General features: G+C 51.7%; 2 protein-coding genes across 3 annotated transcripts in view; one reads left to right on the plus strand and one right to left on the minus strand.

The window, feature by feature from the left end:
- Positions 1-3992: 3992 nt before the first annotated feature.
- On the minus strand, positions 3993-8363 carry Ppm1m (protein phosphatase, Mg2+/Mn2+ dependent 1M). Of its 2 annotated transcripts, none has more exons than XM_021207098.1 (10): positions 8072-8363; positions 7225-7348; positions 6817-7071; positions 6283-6395; positions 5852-5936; positions 5641-5759; positions 5403-5466; positions 5072-5179; positions 4809-4960; positions 3993-4497 (listed from the first exon to the last, which is right to left on the minus strand). In XM_021207098.1, the coding sequence occupies exons 1-10, from the start codon at positions 8293-8295 to the stop codon at positions 4353-4355; spliced, it is 1389 nt and encodes a 462-aa protein (XP_021062757.1). In that variant the 5' UTR covers positions 8296-8363; the 3' UTR covers positions 3993-4352. The 2 variants fall into 2 exon arrangements, with proteins under 2 accessions (XP_021062757.1, XP_021062758.1); XM_021207099.2 differs by lacking the exon at positions 8072-8363 and adding an exon at positions 7789-8051 and having other exon boundaries at positions 4008-4497.
- Positions 8364-11972: 3609 nt separating this feature from the next.
- Twf2 (twinfilin actin binding protein 2) overlaps positions 11973-16137 on the plus strand; it is a 12554-nt gene continuing 8389 nt past the window's right edge. Inside the window, exons 1-2 of the mRNA XM_021206907.1 lie at positions 11973-12149; positions 15698-15775. Of these exons, the coding sequence (XP_021062566.1) occupies positions 12125-12149; positions 15698-15775 (103 nt within the window). The 5' untranslated portion in view covers positions 11973-12124. The remainder of the gene's footprint in view (positions 12150-15697; positions 15776-16137) is intronic.

The raw sequence follows: 16137 nt of genomic DNA on the forward strand, positions 1-16137 counted from the left end.
AATTAGTGCTTATGAAGGAAAATTGGAAGATCTTTAAGAACCAGTTTGCCACCCAAGTGGTACCACTGTTAATCTTAATGTTAAATGTTCCTTTAGATATCTCTGTGCATAAACTTTGGTGTTTACATAGTTGTTATTCTACTGTACATACAATTTTGTCCTTTTTGTACTTAACATATAAACTTTTTTTTGCCATGTTATCAATCGTAAACAGGATTTTATGGTTTACAGTCTCTTCCATTGAGTTTCTGTAACATTCCCTGGTTCACTTCTGACAGAATGGGTTGTTCCAATGTCCTGACTCCGGTGGAAATGCTGGCCCTCCTTTAGGCCTTTGGGCAACAGAAACACCCACCCCACCCCACCCCCGGCACAGTCCCTTAACCCCAAATGCCAATTAAACCACCACAGGAGCAGTAATGGGTAACTAGAACAGGTAAGCTTGACTCAGCCCCAGTCTTCAGAGGCCGTCCCACACCATTTACCTCAAACTTGGATGAGACTGGCAAGCTCTTGTTAGAATAAATTGCATCCTCCCAGGCCCTGTTTGATTCGAGGTGAGCATCTGGCAGTAGGACCTGCTGAGCCACGGAATTCTAGGATTGCTGCTTCCTTGACTGAATCAGAATAGGTGAAGACCTTGACCTTGAACTTTGGAAGAAATATTCTGGCTTGGGTTTAGTTGACCATGTTGGCTCTCCTGCTCAGACTGCTCTAAGAATGAGAGCCCTCAAAGCCTGGTGGGATGTCCAACAAGATGGATCTGCAGCTGAAAGTTCTTACCATACAAACATGACCTGAGTCCAGTCCCCAGATCCCATGGTTTTCACCCAAGGAGAAAACCCACTTTCTGAAAATCGTCCTTAGGTTTCCACACATGCTATGGCATTTGCATCAGAGTCACAAATTATAAAGTGGAATGCTGCCTGGCAGCAGCTACTGCATTTCCAGGCTTTCCAATGCAGAATACTCCCCCAACAGTTCTACCTACACTGGATCTGTAGACCTCCATTGTCCCCAGATCCTCCAAATGCCTCTAGCCCTGCTAGTGCCTTCTTGCCACCAAATGCTTCATTATCTCCAAATACCACAAATCCTCCCATTACTTGAAGGTCTGCAAATGTCTTCAGGGAGCCCAGGCTTTCAAGTTTGCCCCTGTACCTCAGCTCCACTTGCGGCTCCTCAGGTCCTTCCAAGGCCACAAGTTCCCCAAGAGGCTCCTATTGGGGAGTGGAAAGGGCCTGCCAGGTATAGCCCAGAACAAAAGAGTAAGCTGGGAGAATTATTCAAAAAGTCCAAGTATCCTTCCTTTGAGCAACAAGGAGCTGGCACGAAGCATTTGTGTAATGGAATACCAGATCCGGATATGGTTTAAGAACCAGAGGTCTAGATACTTTTGGGAGCATCCCCCAAGAATGTCTAAAAACACCTGGGAATCAAGGTGGGAGAGCCCATGCTCATTGCAGGAGATCATGCCCCATTAATGCTGGGGCCACTGGTGATCCTGTGTCCCCAAGCCTAGCAGATGTTGGCTCTCTCCTTCCACCCAGCTCCTCTGGAGTCTTCCCGTCCCTTCGTCAGTCTTTTTTTTTTTAAGATTTATTTATTTATTATATGTAAGTACACTGTAGCTGTCTTCAGTCACTCCAGAAGAGGACGTCAGATCTTGTTACGGATGGTTATGAGCCACCATGTGGTTGCTGGGATTTGAACTCAGGACCTTTGGAAGAGCAGTTGGGTGCTCTTACCCACTGAGCCATCTCACCAGCCCCCTTTGTCAGTCTTGATCGGGCCTGGGGGACAATCTGGGTGTGGTGCTGGCTGCCCATACCCAGACTACAGCAACCATTGGCTCGTTTCCATCAACAAAAGCCGTGGACCCAGTTCAATCTGTAGTTAAAACATCAGACTCCACTCCAGAAATAAGACTCAGCCCTAGCCAAAGCTCCAGTACTCTGCCACCTTCATAGAGCCAGCAGCAGCTCAAGCTCCCTCAAAAGATGCTGCTTTGACTATCCATCTAGACCAAAACACTTGCATCCCAGGACCAGTTCTGGGTTCAAGCCCTCTACAGATTTGACATTTCTCTAGATACTGTGTTGTTTACCAAATCCATTGTCCCTGACTTTGCCCAACCCTATTTCTGGGAACCCTTTGGTCACTCTTGTTTACTGTATATTTTGGTAAATTTTATTAAAGACATGTGCAGTTAAAAAAAAAAAAAAAAAAAAAAAAGCCTACTGCAGCTACACTGACATACTTGCAGTAGACATGGTTTGCCCCCTCTGGTTGTACTGCGTGAGCAAGAGGAACAGACAGTAGGCTGTGGTGCTGAGCTGGCTGGCTTAGTAGTTGGTATGGGCAAGAGGCAGGCACAGGATGTTGCCTACACTTTGAGAGGATGTGGAGGAATGTGCTGAAAAAAGAGGAAGCTAAACTTGCACAGTGAGGCTCAAGCATCTGTCAGCCTGGGGCTGCAGGGCCAAGGTGTGGGAGGTCTGTCCACAAGTTTTATGGCAAGTGGAAAATACCAGTGGTCTGTCCTGTCTTCCCTGAATAATAAGTAGGAAATGAAATCTAAGATGAGGAAATAGGTGTCTTGAGCATCCCAGAGGAATTAATTACACAGGCCTACCTACCAGCAGCTCCCTCCCTGCAATCTAAAGCTGAATGTTGTCTGAAGCCCCCTTGGTTGTACACTAAGTGTGAGTCAGGTAAAGCTCTTTCAACGGATACTTCTGAGCAAGTTCTAGAGGGTTTGGTTTGGTTTTGGTTGAGACAAAGAGTTTCTCTGAAGACCCGGCTATCCCTAAACTCATTATGTAGACCAGGCTTGCCTCAAACCTGCCTACCTCTGCCTCTTGGGTGCTAGACTAAAGAAAGGCATGTGCCATCACTGCTCACTGGCAAGTTAAGGAGAAGATGAAGAGGGAAGCAGCCTTATGTAAAGTCCTTACTATAACATGTCTACACCAAGCTATCCAAAAAAGCAAGTCTGGTAGTCCACCCCTGCAATCTCAGTGCTTAGGCTGCAGGAGGAGAGTCACAAAACTGAGGTCACCTCAGGCTATGTAAATTTCAGACCAGCCTGGCCTAGAGTGAGAAACCAATCCCAAGGTCAAGGCCACAATACAGAACCAACAAGGCCTCACAGTGAAATTCTTGCAAAACTTTTTTTTTCTTCTTTTTAAGTAAAAAGGCAGCCCTTCTGGTGCCTCCAATCCAGAGTTCACAGGTAATTAAAGGCCTTATTTCCTGGCAACAGCGAGGGAGCTGAGCATGGGGCCAATCCTGATTGTATGCAGGTTTGCATGTGGTAGGACTAAAAATCGGCCGCTGAGAGGCCACAAGAAACATCAAAATTGTCAGCCAGAGTTGGCTGTGTGAGCAAGTCATGATTTACAGGGGCTTTTACATGCAAACATTTAATAAGTCATGATCCACAGGGGCTTTTACATGCAAACATTTAATAACATGTTGGCTGTGTGTCTGAAGGGAATGCTCCATGTGAGTCTTTGGAGGCTGGGTAGGGTAGAGTGGGTGGGGATAGCGCTAGGCTGGCTAAAAGTGGAAGGTTAGAAACACGGAGAACTGGCTTGCTGAGAAAGAAGTGTTTGTACTTGGCACGACTGGAGAACAGCAGACACTGTTGGTATAGAGGGCAGGCCTGGGACTGGGGGAAAGCAACCAGATTGGCAGCCAGGCTCCCGGCAGTGACAGTCAACCCTGCCAATTTTACTCTACAAAATTTATCTGGGACCTGTGCCCTTCACAGGCAGAGAGCAAGGCGGGATCTGAACAGGTTTCAGGAGTTGTCCTCAAGATGGCTGCTCCAGCCTGGCACACACTTTCAATGGCACACACTTTTGCTCAGGAAGCAAAGGCAGGTGATCTCTGAGTTTGAAGCCAGCCTGGTCTACATAACAAGTTCCAGGACAGACAGAACTACATAACAGAAACCCCATCTTTTAATAAGAGAGAGAGAAGAAAGGAAAAATTCAGATCGCTTTAATCTTAAGCAAATGTGAGACTGCTCAGAGGTTTCAAGAAGGTGCCTTCTGTGGATGGATGGTTAAATGAGTAACTTGAGATTTCACGAGTTGAATCCAAAGTTCCTGCTCCCCGAGACTTCTTAGTGCTCTTAACCCTTTATCCTGCAGAGGCGCTAACACGAATACCACATGCTATCAAGTACCTCCATCAGGGGAATGTTACCATTGCAGAATGTGGGACCTGTTAAGTATTGGTCTGTGGCTTAGAACAAGCCAGGCAGGGCCTGCTCTTGGCCACGGTGGACATATGCTGAGTCTGCACTGGTCCTGAGGAGATTCTAGAACACAGTATCTGAGTCCTCAGTGGCCACTGCCTTCTGGGGCCTGGCTGCACAAAGGAATCACAAACACGGAGACATCGTCGTAGGATACCTGTCCCTCTCCGGTGGCACCGCTGTCCTCCCCTTGAGTGTTGTGTACCAGCATTTTGGCCAACTCTGAGAACCTGTAAAGACCACCCTGCAGATGTACTTTGGATATAGAACAGAAGACCAAGGCAGGACACCTAGGAGACCCCCTAAATGTAGTGAAACTGTGGGACAAGCAACAAGCCCAAAAGGGCCATAAACTATATTAACAACTGGACTTGGGTTTTTTTTCACTCATATCCCCTCTCCCTTGGGAAGCTCAAGGGGGCCCTGATCAGACCACCCGCCTGCTACTACTACTGAGTTAGTAGTCTTCACAGCTGTAGCTGCTTAGTGCTATTGCTAGCACCAACCTAGACCCAGTCAGGTCTCCCTCAAGCTACAGTACCTGTGTGGGTCGTCCTCTTGGTTCCCAGTGAGGAAGCTCCGCACAAGCAGTGCCACCTGCTCATTGGACAGGACATCCCAGAGCCCATCAGTTGCCATGACAACCACATCATCCTCCTGCACTGCCAGCTGGTCGACATCCAGTACAGTCACCTGCAAGTTAAGCCTAAGAATCCTCCAGTGTTCCCTAACCAGCTCCTGCCAGGTTCATTCTCTGCCTTTCTGGGCAGATGGAAGCTGGGATGGGCGACACTACTCCGTCACCTGTGGGATGGAGAGTAGGAAGGGCTTCAGCTGGATGTTGGTGTCCAGGACTCTAAGCTGATGGTCGCCCAGCCCTCTGGAGACAGCCAGTGTTCCCAGTAACCGAGCCTGGGGGAAGGAGAGATGAGATGACAGCTTATCCCATGTTCAAGGACAGGCGCAGCTGAGCACAGAAGGAGGATTGAACAATGGCTTCTAGGAGAGAAACATCATGAGGGAATGGACCCCAGGATACTAGACACAGCCACTAGCAAGGGACAAAGAAGATCCCACCTTCTAGGAACAACTAAAGAGGGATTCTTGGGAGGTGTGGGGGAGGGGAGGCACTAACCTGCCTACCCTGTCCATGAATTAGTGGGTACTTGAGATCAGACTTTTCCACCCGTTTGTAGCTCCTGCAGGAGCAGACCTAGAATCAGCCAAAGACCTACACACTACTGAAGCTTCTCCCATCCTAAAGTCCAAGCTTGTACATGCCCTCCCTGCCCAGGTAGGACTGCCTCAGGCCACACAGGTGAGCCGGAACCCTGGACCTTTCCCCACCACAGGCTGTTATCCCACCGGCTCACCAGCCTCTCATGTGATGGTCCCTGAACAAAACCTTCTGCCCTAAGTCATCCCCCTTCAGCCGCCGTGGAAACTCCAGTCTGGTGAACTCTCCAGCCAGAAGCTCAGGGTAGGTGAAGGCCTAGGTGGGGGAAGCCACTTTCAGAGCAGGCTCCCTCCCAGGGCCCTATATGGTCTTCTACCCAGAGGGGGTCCCCCTGCCAAGGGCACTACCAGCTGCTGGATCCGCTGCCGCTCTGTTTCTGGGGTGAACTCAGAACTCAGCAGCCGTATCTCATGTCTCCGCACCAAGATGGCCCTAAACAGGTTGGAGGGAGGGAAGAGCTTTATGAAGTAACCACCATAATCACCCATGGTTACCTTTCTCTTTCTCCAACCAGGGGCCAATTCTAGTCACTGTGATCTCTTGTTTAAACCCTTTTGGGACTCTAAGACCTGTAGAGTAAAGGTACAGCCCCTTAGCATGGCACCGATGGCCCCTGCCTGCCTTGGCATCATTGTCCACCCTTATAGTTGGCTTATGCCAAGTATAAATACATCTTGACCAGCCAGTCCTCTCATTTCTAACCCTCCTTTTATTGTCTTAACTCCCCCCTGGTACCCTCCTGCCCACAACCCTGCCTGCCCTCCAATGGTCCACTCACCTGCTGTCCCCAGCATTGGCCACATACAGCTTCCCTTGCAGGAACACCGCCACCAGGGCTGTACAGCCACCCACCTGGCCTGAGGCCTCCAGCTCTCTGCCAATCACATCATCCTGGAGCAAATCAAGCTTGGTATAGCTACCGCCTGAACTTGCCACCACTTCCAGTCCCCAACTCCTTACAATGACATTCCCACAAGCAGGCCTACAGCATCTTAGCTGAAAAGCTTGGCCATTAACTTTTGAATACCTCATAAAGAGAATTACACAAGGGAAGTGTAATTCAAAACGGGAAGAGAAACCACTGCCTACACTGAGGGCCAACTGCATGTACAGGTGAGCAGTTGGCAAGCACACGGTAGGAACTAGATACATGGGAGGGGTAAGCTGAAGCCCATGGGGCTGTTACCAGGAAGGAAGGAGTCAACACAAGTTCTCCACAGTCCAAGGAATGGTAACCACGGTGTGCCATTATACCCAGGGTTCTTTAAGTCCCTGAGGGGAAACGTCCCTTCTCCCCATAGGCCCCACTCACACATTCCTGGAAGGCGTTCTCCAGAGCCCCAATCACCAAGTCTTCTGCCCGGATCCCCTTTTCCTCCACAAACTGGGGGTCACTGGGGCAGACACAGCGACCACTGAGGTGCATGGGGGGCTGAGTGGCCATCACACCTTCAACCACAGCCTCCAGCTGCCGGCGAAGGCAAGAGTGCAGGGTGTTGGCAGCCAAGATAGCTGCGGCAGGGCCACCGTGCCCATCAAACAGTGCCCAGTAGTGCCCCGTCAGGAACTGCATAGGAAGAGCTCTGTGTCAGGCACCACCAAGCTTCCCCAGGTGTCCCCCTGGCCCAGCCAGAACCAGGACATGAGTAAGGCAGGAGTCTCAACCTGCACATCCTGGACCCCAAGCCTGAGAGCAGGGATCAGGCAAGGCAGGGCTCACCTCCTCTGGGCACACTGTCAGCCACTCTTGATCTTCTTCGATCCCAAACTCACATCGCCGGATGCATAGCTTCCCACAAGCAGCCTGGTCTTCATTGAATTCAGATTTCTCTGCATTGATAACCCTAAGGCCAGGAAATCAACTGTGATGTCTCATCTATGTCATTGTGGGCACAGAGTCTCCACTTGGGACAACTGCTTCTTGGTGTTGTCCCCTGACACACTTGGACAACTTTGTGTGTGTGTGTGTGTGTGTGTGTATACGAAGACCAAAAGTGGACTGCCCTCCTCCTTCGTTTTTAGGACAGGTCGGTCTCTTACTAAATCAGGGTTCACTGATTCCTGGCCAACAAGTCCAGGCGTCTTCCTGCATCTTCCTCCGGAGTGCTGGGATTTCAGGCCCCGACTGCCACTCCCAGCTTTTTAACAAGGTTGCTGGGGATCCCAACTCCAGATCCTCATGCTGGTTCTACAAGCCATATAAGTCTTCTAACTGTTCGCTGGTTTGCCCCTTTAGAGTCACTGTGCTGGTCCAGGGTTTGGGAAGGCCCACCTCAGTCCCAACTCTTTCCCACAGAGCATAAGCCAAACCCTAAGTGAGGTGCGAGGTGGGACAAACATCTCCAGAGGTCAAAAGGAGGGTCCAGCGGGATGCGAGCCCTCCCAGGGACCTCCAACCTTCTCAAAAGAAAATGCCAAAGTGAGATAAAGGAGGAATGCTGTCAAGGTTGAAGACAAGAAGAGGGTTAGCGGGGATGTGCACACCCCGTCGGTTTTCCAGGTCAGCACAGAACCAGACGGGATCAGGCAGGGGGTCTGGAGGGAACGCGGGGGGCAGGGACACTCACTCGGCGTAGCCTGCGTTCCAAGGCAGCGTGCGGCCCCGTGCTGGACTGCGTACGGGCCGGGCATCGGGGCGGCGCGAGGCGTCGGTGGCGCCGGGGCTGGAGCCGGAGCCGCGCAGAAAGCGGGGCCGGTGATAGGGCACCGGGCTGGAGCGCGGCCCGGCTGGCCGCGGTTCTGGAAGTGGACCCCCGGGTAGGAAGCGGCGCCGGAACCAGCCAGCGGACATTGCGTGGCGGCCGGGGGCTGCCCGCGCACGGCGGGACGCCAGGATCCCGCCCGCCACAGAGAGGAAGCGGACCTGAGGGTGGGGCCTAGGGGGGGGGTGAGAGAGGCCACGCCCCCTCCCGCCCATCCACCCCAGAGTGTGCGGCCAGTTTCTTTGACCGTCTGTAAGAAGGGAATGTGGTCACGTATCCCACTTTACAGGCAGGATAACTGAGTCCCAGCGAGGTGAAGACGCCAATACCACTGAGAAGGCACAAAGGCTCACGTGCACCTGTGGGACTCGATCCTCTGAGAGTGGAAGCCCTTCCCTCTACTCTAGGAACCGTGGAGAGTCATCCAGAATAGGTGCTGGGCAGGCGCTACCACAGAGCCTCAGTCTTGCCCTGCTAGCGACCGTCTTACGCAAGGGGAGGACGGGGACAGTATGTCCTTGGAGGTGTGAGTAAGAGCGGGTTCAGAGTGCTCCAGAGTTCTGTTCACCCAGATCCTCCTCATCTTCAGAAGCCCGCTCCCAAAAGTCTGCCCCTACAATTAAGATGGCTTCTGGCCTGCACAAGTTCCTCCCTGGAGTGTGAGTGACGGACAAGAGGAACCTATGGGAATTTAAGAGGGAGTGTAGTTCCTTTCTGCAGCTGGTCGAAGGTGTGCAGCCTTGGACTGAGGGAAGTGAAGAATTTCACCAACCTCTTTTGTTTTGAGAAGGCGCTCACCATGTCATCACTCTGGTTCAGGATGTCCCTTTACCCCTAGATAGCTACAGCTATTGGAGGAGAGCGCCTGTCACTTTCTGTCACCTAGCTCTAGGTGCCCCTCTGCAAGGCCACAATTTCCATTTCATAAAGGAGGACTCAGGCCCACAGAGGGGAAGTGTTAGACGCCCAGGGTTCCCAGTATGACAGTGTAGCTGCATCAGACCACCCCTCAAGCCATTTCACTTCCTCTTTTCTCCTCCAGGAACCCAATTTAAAGTCTCTAAGGCCTAAGGATGGATGGATGAGGCGTTCCCTACCTTTGACTCTGCTCCTAAGCCCAGCCTAGTGCTCCCCAGGCCTCTCTCTCTTCCTTTAGTCAGTCAGCCCTGTTCTGCCATCAGTTCCTCCTGCCCAAGGAGGAAGGTTCTTGGGAAACAGCTGCAACCCAGTAACTGGGGTGGGGGTGGGGTGGGAGTTACCCTACTGAGCCCACCCAGTAACAGCCACACACTGGGCATAGGAGGATGTTGCTAACAGAGGGACTGCTGAGCCCGAATGTAATAGTAGTTCTGATAGTTAGTGCCTGACCCAGCTGTGAATAGGGACAAGGTCTGAGACACTCCCCACCCCCAACCCCTGCTTCCAACTAAAGAGGAGAAGGATACATATGACAAATCTTCCTTAGTTACTTTAGTTCTTGCTGTAACAAAGTATCTGCAAGAAGCAACTACAGAAGGAATAGCTTTCTCCATCGCAGCAGCAGCAACAAGAGAATCGGGATGCCGGGCAGCTGGTCACATGTGTCTGCCACCCGGAAGAGGTGTGTTCAGACCCCAGCCCACAGAGGGGTGCTGCTCACGTTCAGGCCTGGTCTTCCCTCCTTGTTAAACTTTTTGGGGAAATGCCCTCACAGACAAGCTCAAAGGTTCCACACCTGGATAATTAATTGTACAATCAAGAGCAGTCATCACAGTTTTACATAAGCTTGCATAGCCTATTTACCCAGCCTTGACAACCACAATTCTTGTCAAAGTTTAAAATTTTTGCCTATAGGTAAGTAAGATTCCACATACAGTTCAGTTTTCATGTATTTAATGAGTACCGACCGGGCAAGCTGCTCCTTAGCGACTTGTGGGACAGCATCTATTTTTGTGGGTGACCTGTTTCCTTTATCCAGTTTTCTACTTCACCACCTCTTTTTGTAAAAACCTCTTTGTTGACAAAGTCCCATGTAGCCCAAGCTGGCCAGGAACTCACTATGTAGCCCAGACTAATCCTGAACCCCCCCCCCCTTCTTCTCCTTTCTTTCTTCCTTCCTTCCTTATTTACTTACGAGACAAAATCTAACTATGCAGACCAGGATGGGCTTGAAGGCCTTGAATGCACTGAGCCCTTTGCTTCCTGAGTTCTGGATTATAGTTACTTGCCAACACACCTGATTTATGTAGTGCTAAGGATCAAACCTAGTACTTCACACATGTCACACATGTTAGAATGTTCTATCAGCTGAGCCAGCCCAAGGATGTCATTTGAACTAATTATTGCTTGAGTTCTCTCACAGATTGTGTGTGTGTGTGTGTGTGTGTGTGTTTGTGGTATATACATACACTATGTGTGTTAGAGTGCAATGTGGAAACCAGAGGTGGATACCAGTCAGTCAGCCTCTATTGCTCTCCCCTGCCCCCTCCCCCCTCCCCCTCCCTCTCCCTCTCCCCCACCTCTCCATTTGGCTGGGTTGGCTGACTAATAAGCAAATGAGCCCCAGTAGGTACTGGCCTGTCTCCTCAAACGACCTCTCCCAAGGAGGTCCCCAGCCTCCCTGCACAGTCCAGGGGGAAAGCCATGTTTTTTCATTCTGATGCTGTGAATCTGAAACTCTATACTAACTCAGCACTTTACTGACTGAGCCATCTCTCATTGTCTAATTTTTAAAGTTTTTATTTATTTCAGTAAAAAACAATTATTTTGCTCTCACTCTCACTCTCTTACTCCTTTGTTCCTTTACCTCTTGCTTCTCTCTCCTCTCTCCTTTCTCTTTGTCTTCTCCTCTTCTCTCTCTCTCTCTCTCTCTCTCTCTTTCTCTCTTTCGCCTACATTTCTATAATAAAGCTCTTAAACTATAAAAAGAATTTTTTTTGGTGTGTGTCTGGGTGTTTGGTCTGCATGTATCTATGTGCACAATGTCTGTGTCTAATCCCAGGAGGCCAGAAGAAAGAGCAGTTGTGACATGTGGGTGCTGGGAGCCAAACTTGAGTCCTATTCAAGAGCAGCTAAGTACTCTTAACCACGGAGCCATCTGTCCAGTCTCATTTATCTATTTTTGATAACAAGGTCCAGGGCTGGAGAGATGGTTCTGTAGTTAAAGAGTACTAGCTGCTATCCAGCCATTAGTAAGAGCAGTAGGAAAGGAGACAAGGTCATTAGAAACTGAGAAGTTCCTCAGACTGACTTCCAGTCCTTCAACCACTGGGTCATACTTAGCACATGCACCTTCTTTTTGGAAAACTTTCCTCAGCCTTGCTAGGTCACCTCAGTCTCTCCAAAATTTACTTCCTCCTGTGGCCATTCACTTTCTCAGCGTTGAGCTCCAGCCACCACAGACACCGTGCACCTGATGACTGGTAGGAAATCAGTACACACACACACACACACACACACACACACATTCACGACCACCCATGAGCGCGTGCCCACCTACACTGAGATCACCTCACCATCACAAACGGGTACGCCTGGATCGGCCCTCACTTTCAAACCTCCTAGGCGGCAAGCACATAGTCTCTCCCACGCCCAAGTGCGGATCCGCCCACAGACCTCCAGGATCCAGGCCTACAAGTGACCACCCACACTCCCTTGGGGCCCTTTCTTGGCCATGAAGGTGGTAGCGACCCAGCACTGGGCCATCCGGACCCTGGCGCCCGCTGCGCGCACGCGCGGCACTAATGCCCGCCTCTGCCGGCCTCGCCCTCCGGGGGCGGGGCGCGCTGGGGGCGGGTCCTGCGGCACCGCCCGGGAAGCTGCGCGAGGCTCGGCGCCGTCGCCACATCCTCCGGAGCTCTGGGTCCAGGCGAGCCGAGTCGAGCCGGGCCAGGACCAAGCGGAGAGCTCCGACGGCACGGGCGAGCCGAAAGCTGAGCCATGGCGCACCAGACCGGCATCCACGGTGAGGGCGGATGGAGGGCGGACAGGGGCTCCGCCGCACCGGTTCTCCGCACTAGGTCCCTTCATCCTTCTCTTCCTTGTACCCTCCCGGGAAGCTTCCTGTTCTCTTTTGCAACCGCGAGTCCCTGGGATGGACACGTCTTGGGGCAGAACAGACTGTTGTACATAGCCTGGAGTGGGTGCACATGAATGCACACAGCGAGGGTGGAAGTATCTTGTGTACCCAACTGGGGGCGGATGTGCCTGTGTATACTGGTCTGGGTATTTTTGTTCTTTTCTGGAGGTGGGGTGTACCCGGATGTGCACATCTGGAAAAGTGTACATGCGTGTGCACATGTTTTCTGTATACAGTCCAGTATGTGCACATCTGGATGAGACTTGGTTTTGCCTGTCCAGGCTTCTTCGTGTGCATGCACTAGTGGCTGGTTTTGGACACTCTTGGTTCCATCTCAGACATCAGTGTTTCCTGGCAGCATGCACACAAACTGTGGGTATCTCTGCATGTGTGCCCAGTTCAGGCACATCTCAGTATGCGTGTGTTAGCATGGGTGCTTGCATGGGTGTCTTATGACTGACATGGGCTTGTGTGTCCGTGTGGAGAGGGTAGCCTGACCTTTTCTCCTTCCAGGACCCCTATATTCTTGCAGACGAGGTTGGACAGAGGCTAGACTCAAGCCCTCCTTCTTGAGTAGAATGGGGAGAGCTGTACATCTGACCTTGGCCTCTGTCTTCTTCCCTTTTCTATTGAGATCTCTCCATCTCTGCTCCAACCAAGCCTACAAAGTCCCAACTTCAAGCTGGAAGCAGGGCAAAGGGTCAGGATTCAGACTTTATAGGGGAGCTCCTGCCTCCACCCTCATCTACAGGAAGCTTCTACAGCCCAGGGCGTGACACCCATAACCCCCCTCCAGGGCCCCAGTTTCCTCCCTGGAGAGACTTAAGAAAGAAGCAATAGCTGAGAGCCAGGTATTTTGTCCCCATTTGTTATGGTCCTGGAAGGGTTGCTTCCCTGGCCAGTAGGGAAGGCCAGGCTGCTTGCCCGGACAGCTTGTTGGTTTGGCCATCAGCCACTCCTACCACCACATCATGATTCCCTGACCAGGGCTACCACCATCGACCAGTCTGGCTGCTGGAATCCCTCCTTGCGGTTGTGGCTGCTTGGTGGATGGACAAGCCAAGAGACTTTCCCTGGCCCTGCCCCATCCCCATCCTGTTTGTCCTGAGCATGCAGGGACCCGGCTCAAGCCTGGCCGCCCACAGGTGGGTCAGCCTCTCCTAGAGATGGAGGAGCAGGGTTCTTGAGTCAGCCCCATAGTGGGGGAACTGTCGGGGTAAACTGCTGCCTGGCCTGTTCCTTCCTTCCTCTTTGTCGGGTCTGAACTGCTGCCACTTCGAAGTTACACACACACACACACACACACACACACACACACACTGCTTACAGACCCTGTGGCCAAGGCTCTGCCCTATCCCTTCATTCCCTATGAAGTGAGACAGACCTGCCCTGAGGAGCTTCCTGGTCTCCTGCCTATGAGGATGTACACCTTCTTTTGGGCCTGCTGGAAGTGGCAAGAAAGACCACCATGGAGGATCAGGTGCCAGCCTTGGCCAGGCCGTAGGAGTAGGGCCTGTTGACCTCAGAGTGGGGCCCAAGAGGGACAGTAACCTGAGTCTTGCTGGAGTTGGAGGTGGGCAAGGTGGGGGTGGGGAGGCATGAATCTTTGATGAGGGAGGCTCAGATGTCCCAGGCCTGGCCTCTAGATTATTGATGGTGACTGGGGAGGCATTGGGGTGGGGTAGGAGGAGATGTCACGTTCCCTGCTGGCTTTTCAGTGCCCTGGTAACAGTAGAAGGGGCTTGTCTGCCTCTCCCTCTGGGGAGCTTCTAGCCCCCCCCCCCAAGGTCTAGGCAGGTAAGAGAATCAGTAAAACACAGCTCCCTTTAGATTTAAAAAAAAAAAAAAAAGCCAGCAAAGACCAGTTCCTCCGCCCTTTGTCCCGTTTACTCCGCACCACAGGCCTTTGAGTTTGAGGGAATTAGCTGCGTTTTATAGATGAGGTTCAGGTTCAGAGATGTCAAGGGTCACACAGCTAAGGGGAGCTGGGGCCCCAAAGATCAGGCTTAAAGCTTCAGGCTTCTATTCATAGTTAATCAGTTGTGCATGCCGGGCAGTGGTGGCGCACGCCTTTAATCCCAGCACTCGGGAGGCAGAGGCAGGCGGATTTCTAAGTTCGAGGGGCCAGCCTGGTCTACAGAGTGAGTTCCAGGACAATCAGGGCTATACAGAGAAACCCTGTCTCACAAAAAAAAAAAAAAAAAAAATCACCTATGCATACCCAGTGGGGCTATGTCCCCTTGTATGTGGTACTGAGCCATGCTTCTATCCCCAAGGCTTGTTAGGCTGTTAGGCCCCTGGCCACACGGTGACCTTCATGCCTAAGGTTCAAGCATAAAGTCACTCTGCAGAGAATGGGGAGCACCTGAGGTCAGATGAAGAGTTTGTTTACCTAAAGCCCCTCCACCCCGCCCCTAAGCTGCCTATCAGCTGCTCAATCCAGGCCCTATAAATACTCTGTGATCTCAGTTCTCCAACTGTGTTCCTGCCGGGGTTCTTCTGACCCCTGGCAGCCCCAAGGTCACACTCACCCAGAGGCTCCAAGCAGGTCCCTTACGCACTTGGACTGTGTCTTCTCTCTCTATCACCATTAGTAAAGCTGAGATGACTCATGGTCCTCGAGCTGTGGCCATGGTCCTCCTTGGCACCGTGTCCTTGGTCATTAGTCACCTTCCATCTCTGTTGCCTGAATTCCAAGATGGAAACGTCTTCCTAGGCCCCCATTCCTCCTCCTGGTGGCCTTCCTTACTGCCTGGGGACAGAGGCATTATTGCCTCTTGATAGGGCTATGTTGGGGCTGGTAGCCCCTGTTTTGGTACAAACTGACTGGGGGCTTGAGCTACGAGCGCATTCATGTGGCGTGCAAATCTATGTCTCTATATTTTGTTTATCTTGCCTGTACACATGGTGTAGACATACTTTGCAGCTATGTCTGCTGCCTGTATGTGTGTTGACAATCCAGAATTGTATCTGTGCATGCGTGTGTGTGTGTGTGTGTGTGTGTGTGTATGTGTATGTGTGTGTTTGAATCTCTAGATGAGATTCAATCCACTTACATTGGCCAGCTGAGTGGGTGTTGAGTCACTGCTAGATCATCCTAGTGTCCAGGGACAAGTGGGTGCCCTTCATTCTGGCAAGCCTGGCTTGTCTTAGAAACTGGTCCATCTTCAAGTGGGCCGTCCATTCCTGCCTGTCCTTCCTGTCATCAGAGTTATCCCAGCCAGCAGGCCACCGCCTGCCACTCCTGCTAGCTAAATTTGGGAGCTTATGTTCAGTGGCCATCTCAGGTTCCCAGTCACATGGGGAAACCATATTTAACCCACTTCCCAGCCTGGCTACCACCAGACCCCACAGGACACCGGCAGACCCGAACTCTTCCCTGCCTACACTGCCTGCTTGCTCACCACCAACAACTATGTTTCTTGTGCTTATAGCCACTGAAGAGCTAAAGGAATTCTTTGCCAAGGCCCGGGCTGGCTCCATCCGACTTATCAAAGTCATCATTGAGGACGGTGAGTGTCCCCCACGGGCTGGGGCATGGAATGGAGACCGAACCCAGTCACTTCTGGGGATAGGAGAGCTGGGTATCAGCTTCCTTCCGGCCCCTTCCAGACCTCAGTCTCTGCATCTGAGAATGGGATGAGGCCTTTCACAGAGAGGTCTCACTGGGGTCCTGCAGTGGGGGTGGAGGGCACCCTGTTGTACAGAGTCCTATCCTGTAGTTCTGTCTGAGCCACCTCAGCCTGAGGCTGTGTGGCTTTTGAGGTGAGCCTTGTCATAGTATTGGGCTAGGTAGTATGGGGTGTGTGTGTGTGTGAATATGGGGTGTGTGTGTATGTGTGTGAATATGGGGTGTGTGTGTGTGTGTGTGTGT

Source organism: Mus pahari, chromosome 10 (assembly GCF_900095145.1).
Source record: "Mus pahari chromosome 10, PAHARI_EIJ_v1.1, whole genome shotgun sequence".
In the NCBI taxonomy this organism is placed as follows: domain Eukaryota; kingdom Metazoa; phylum Chordata; class Mammalia; order Rodentia; family Muridae; genus Mus; species Mus pahari.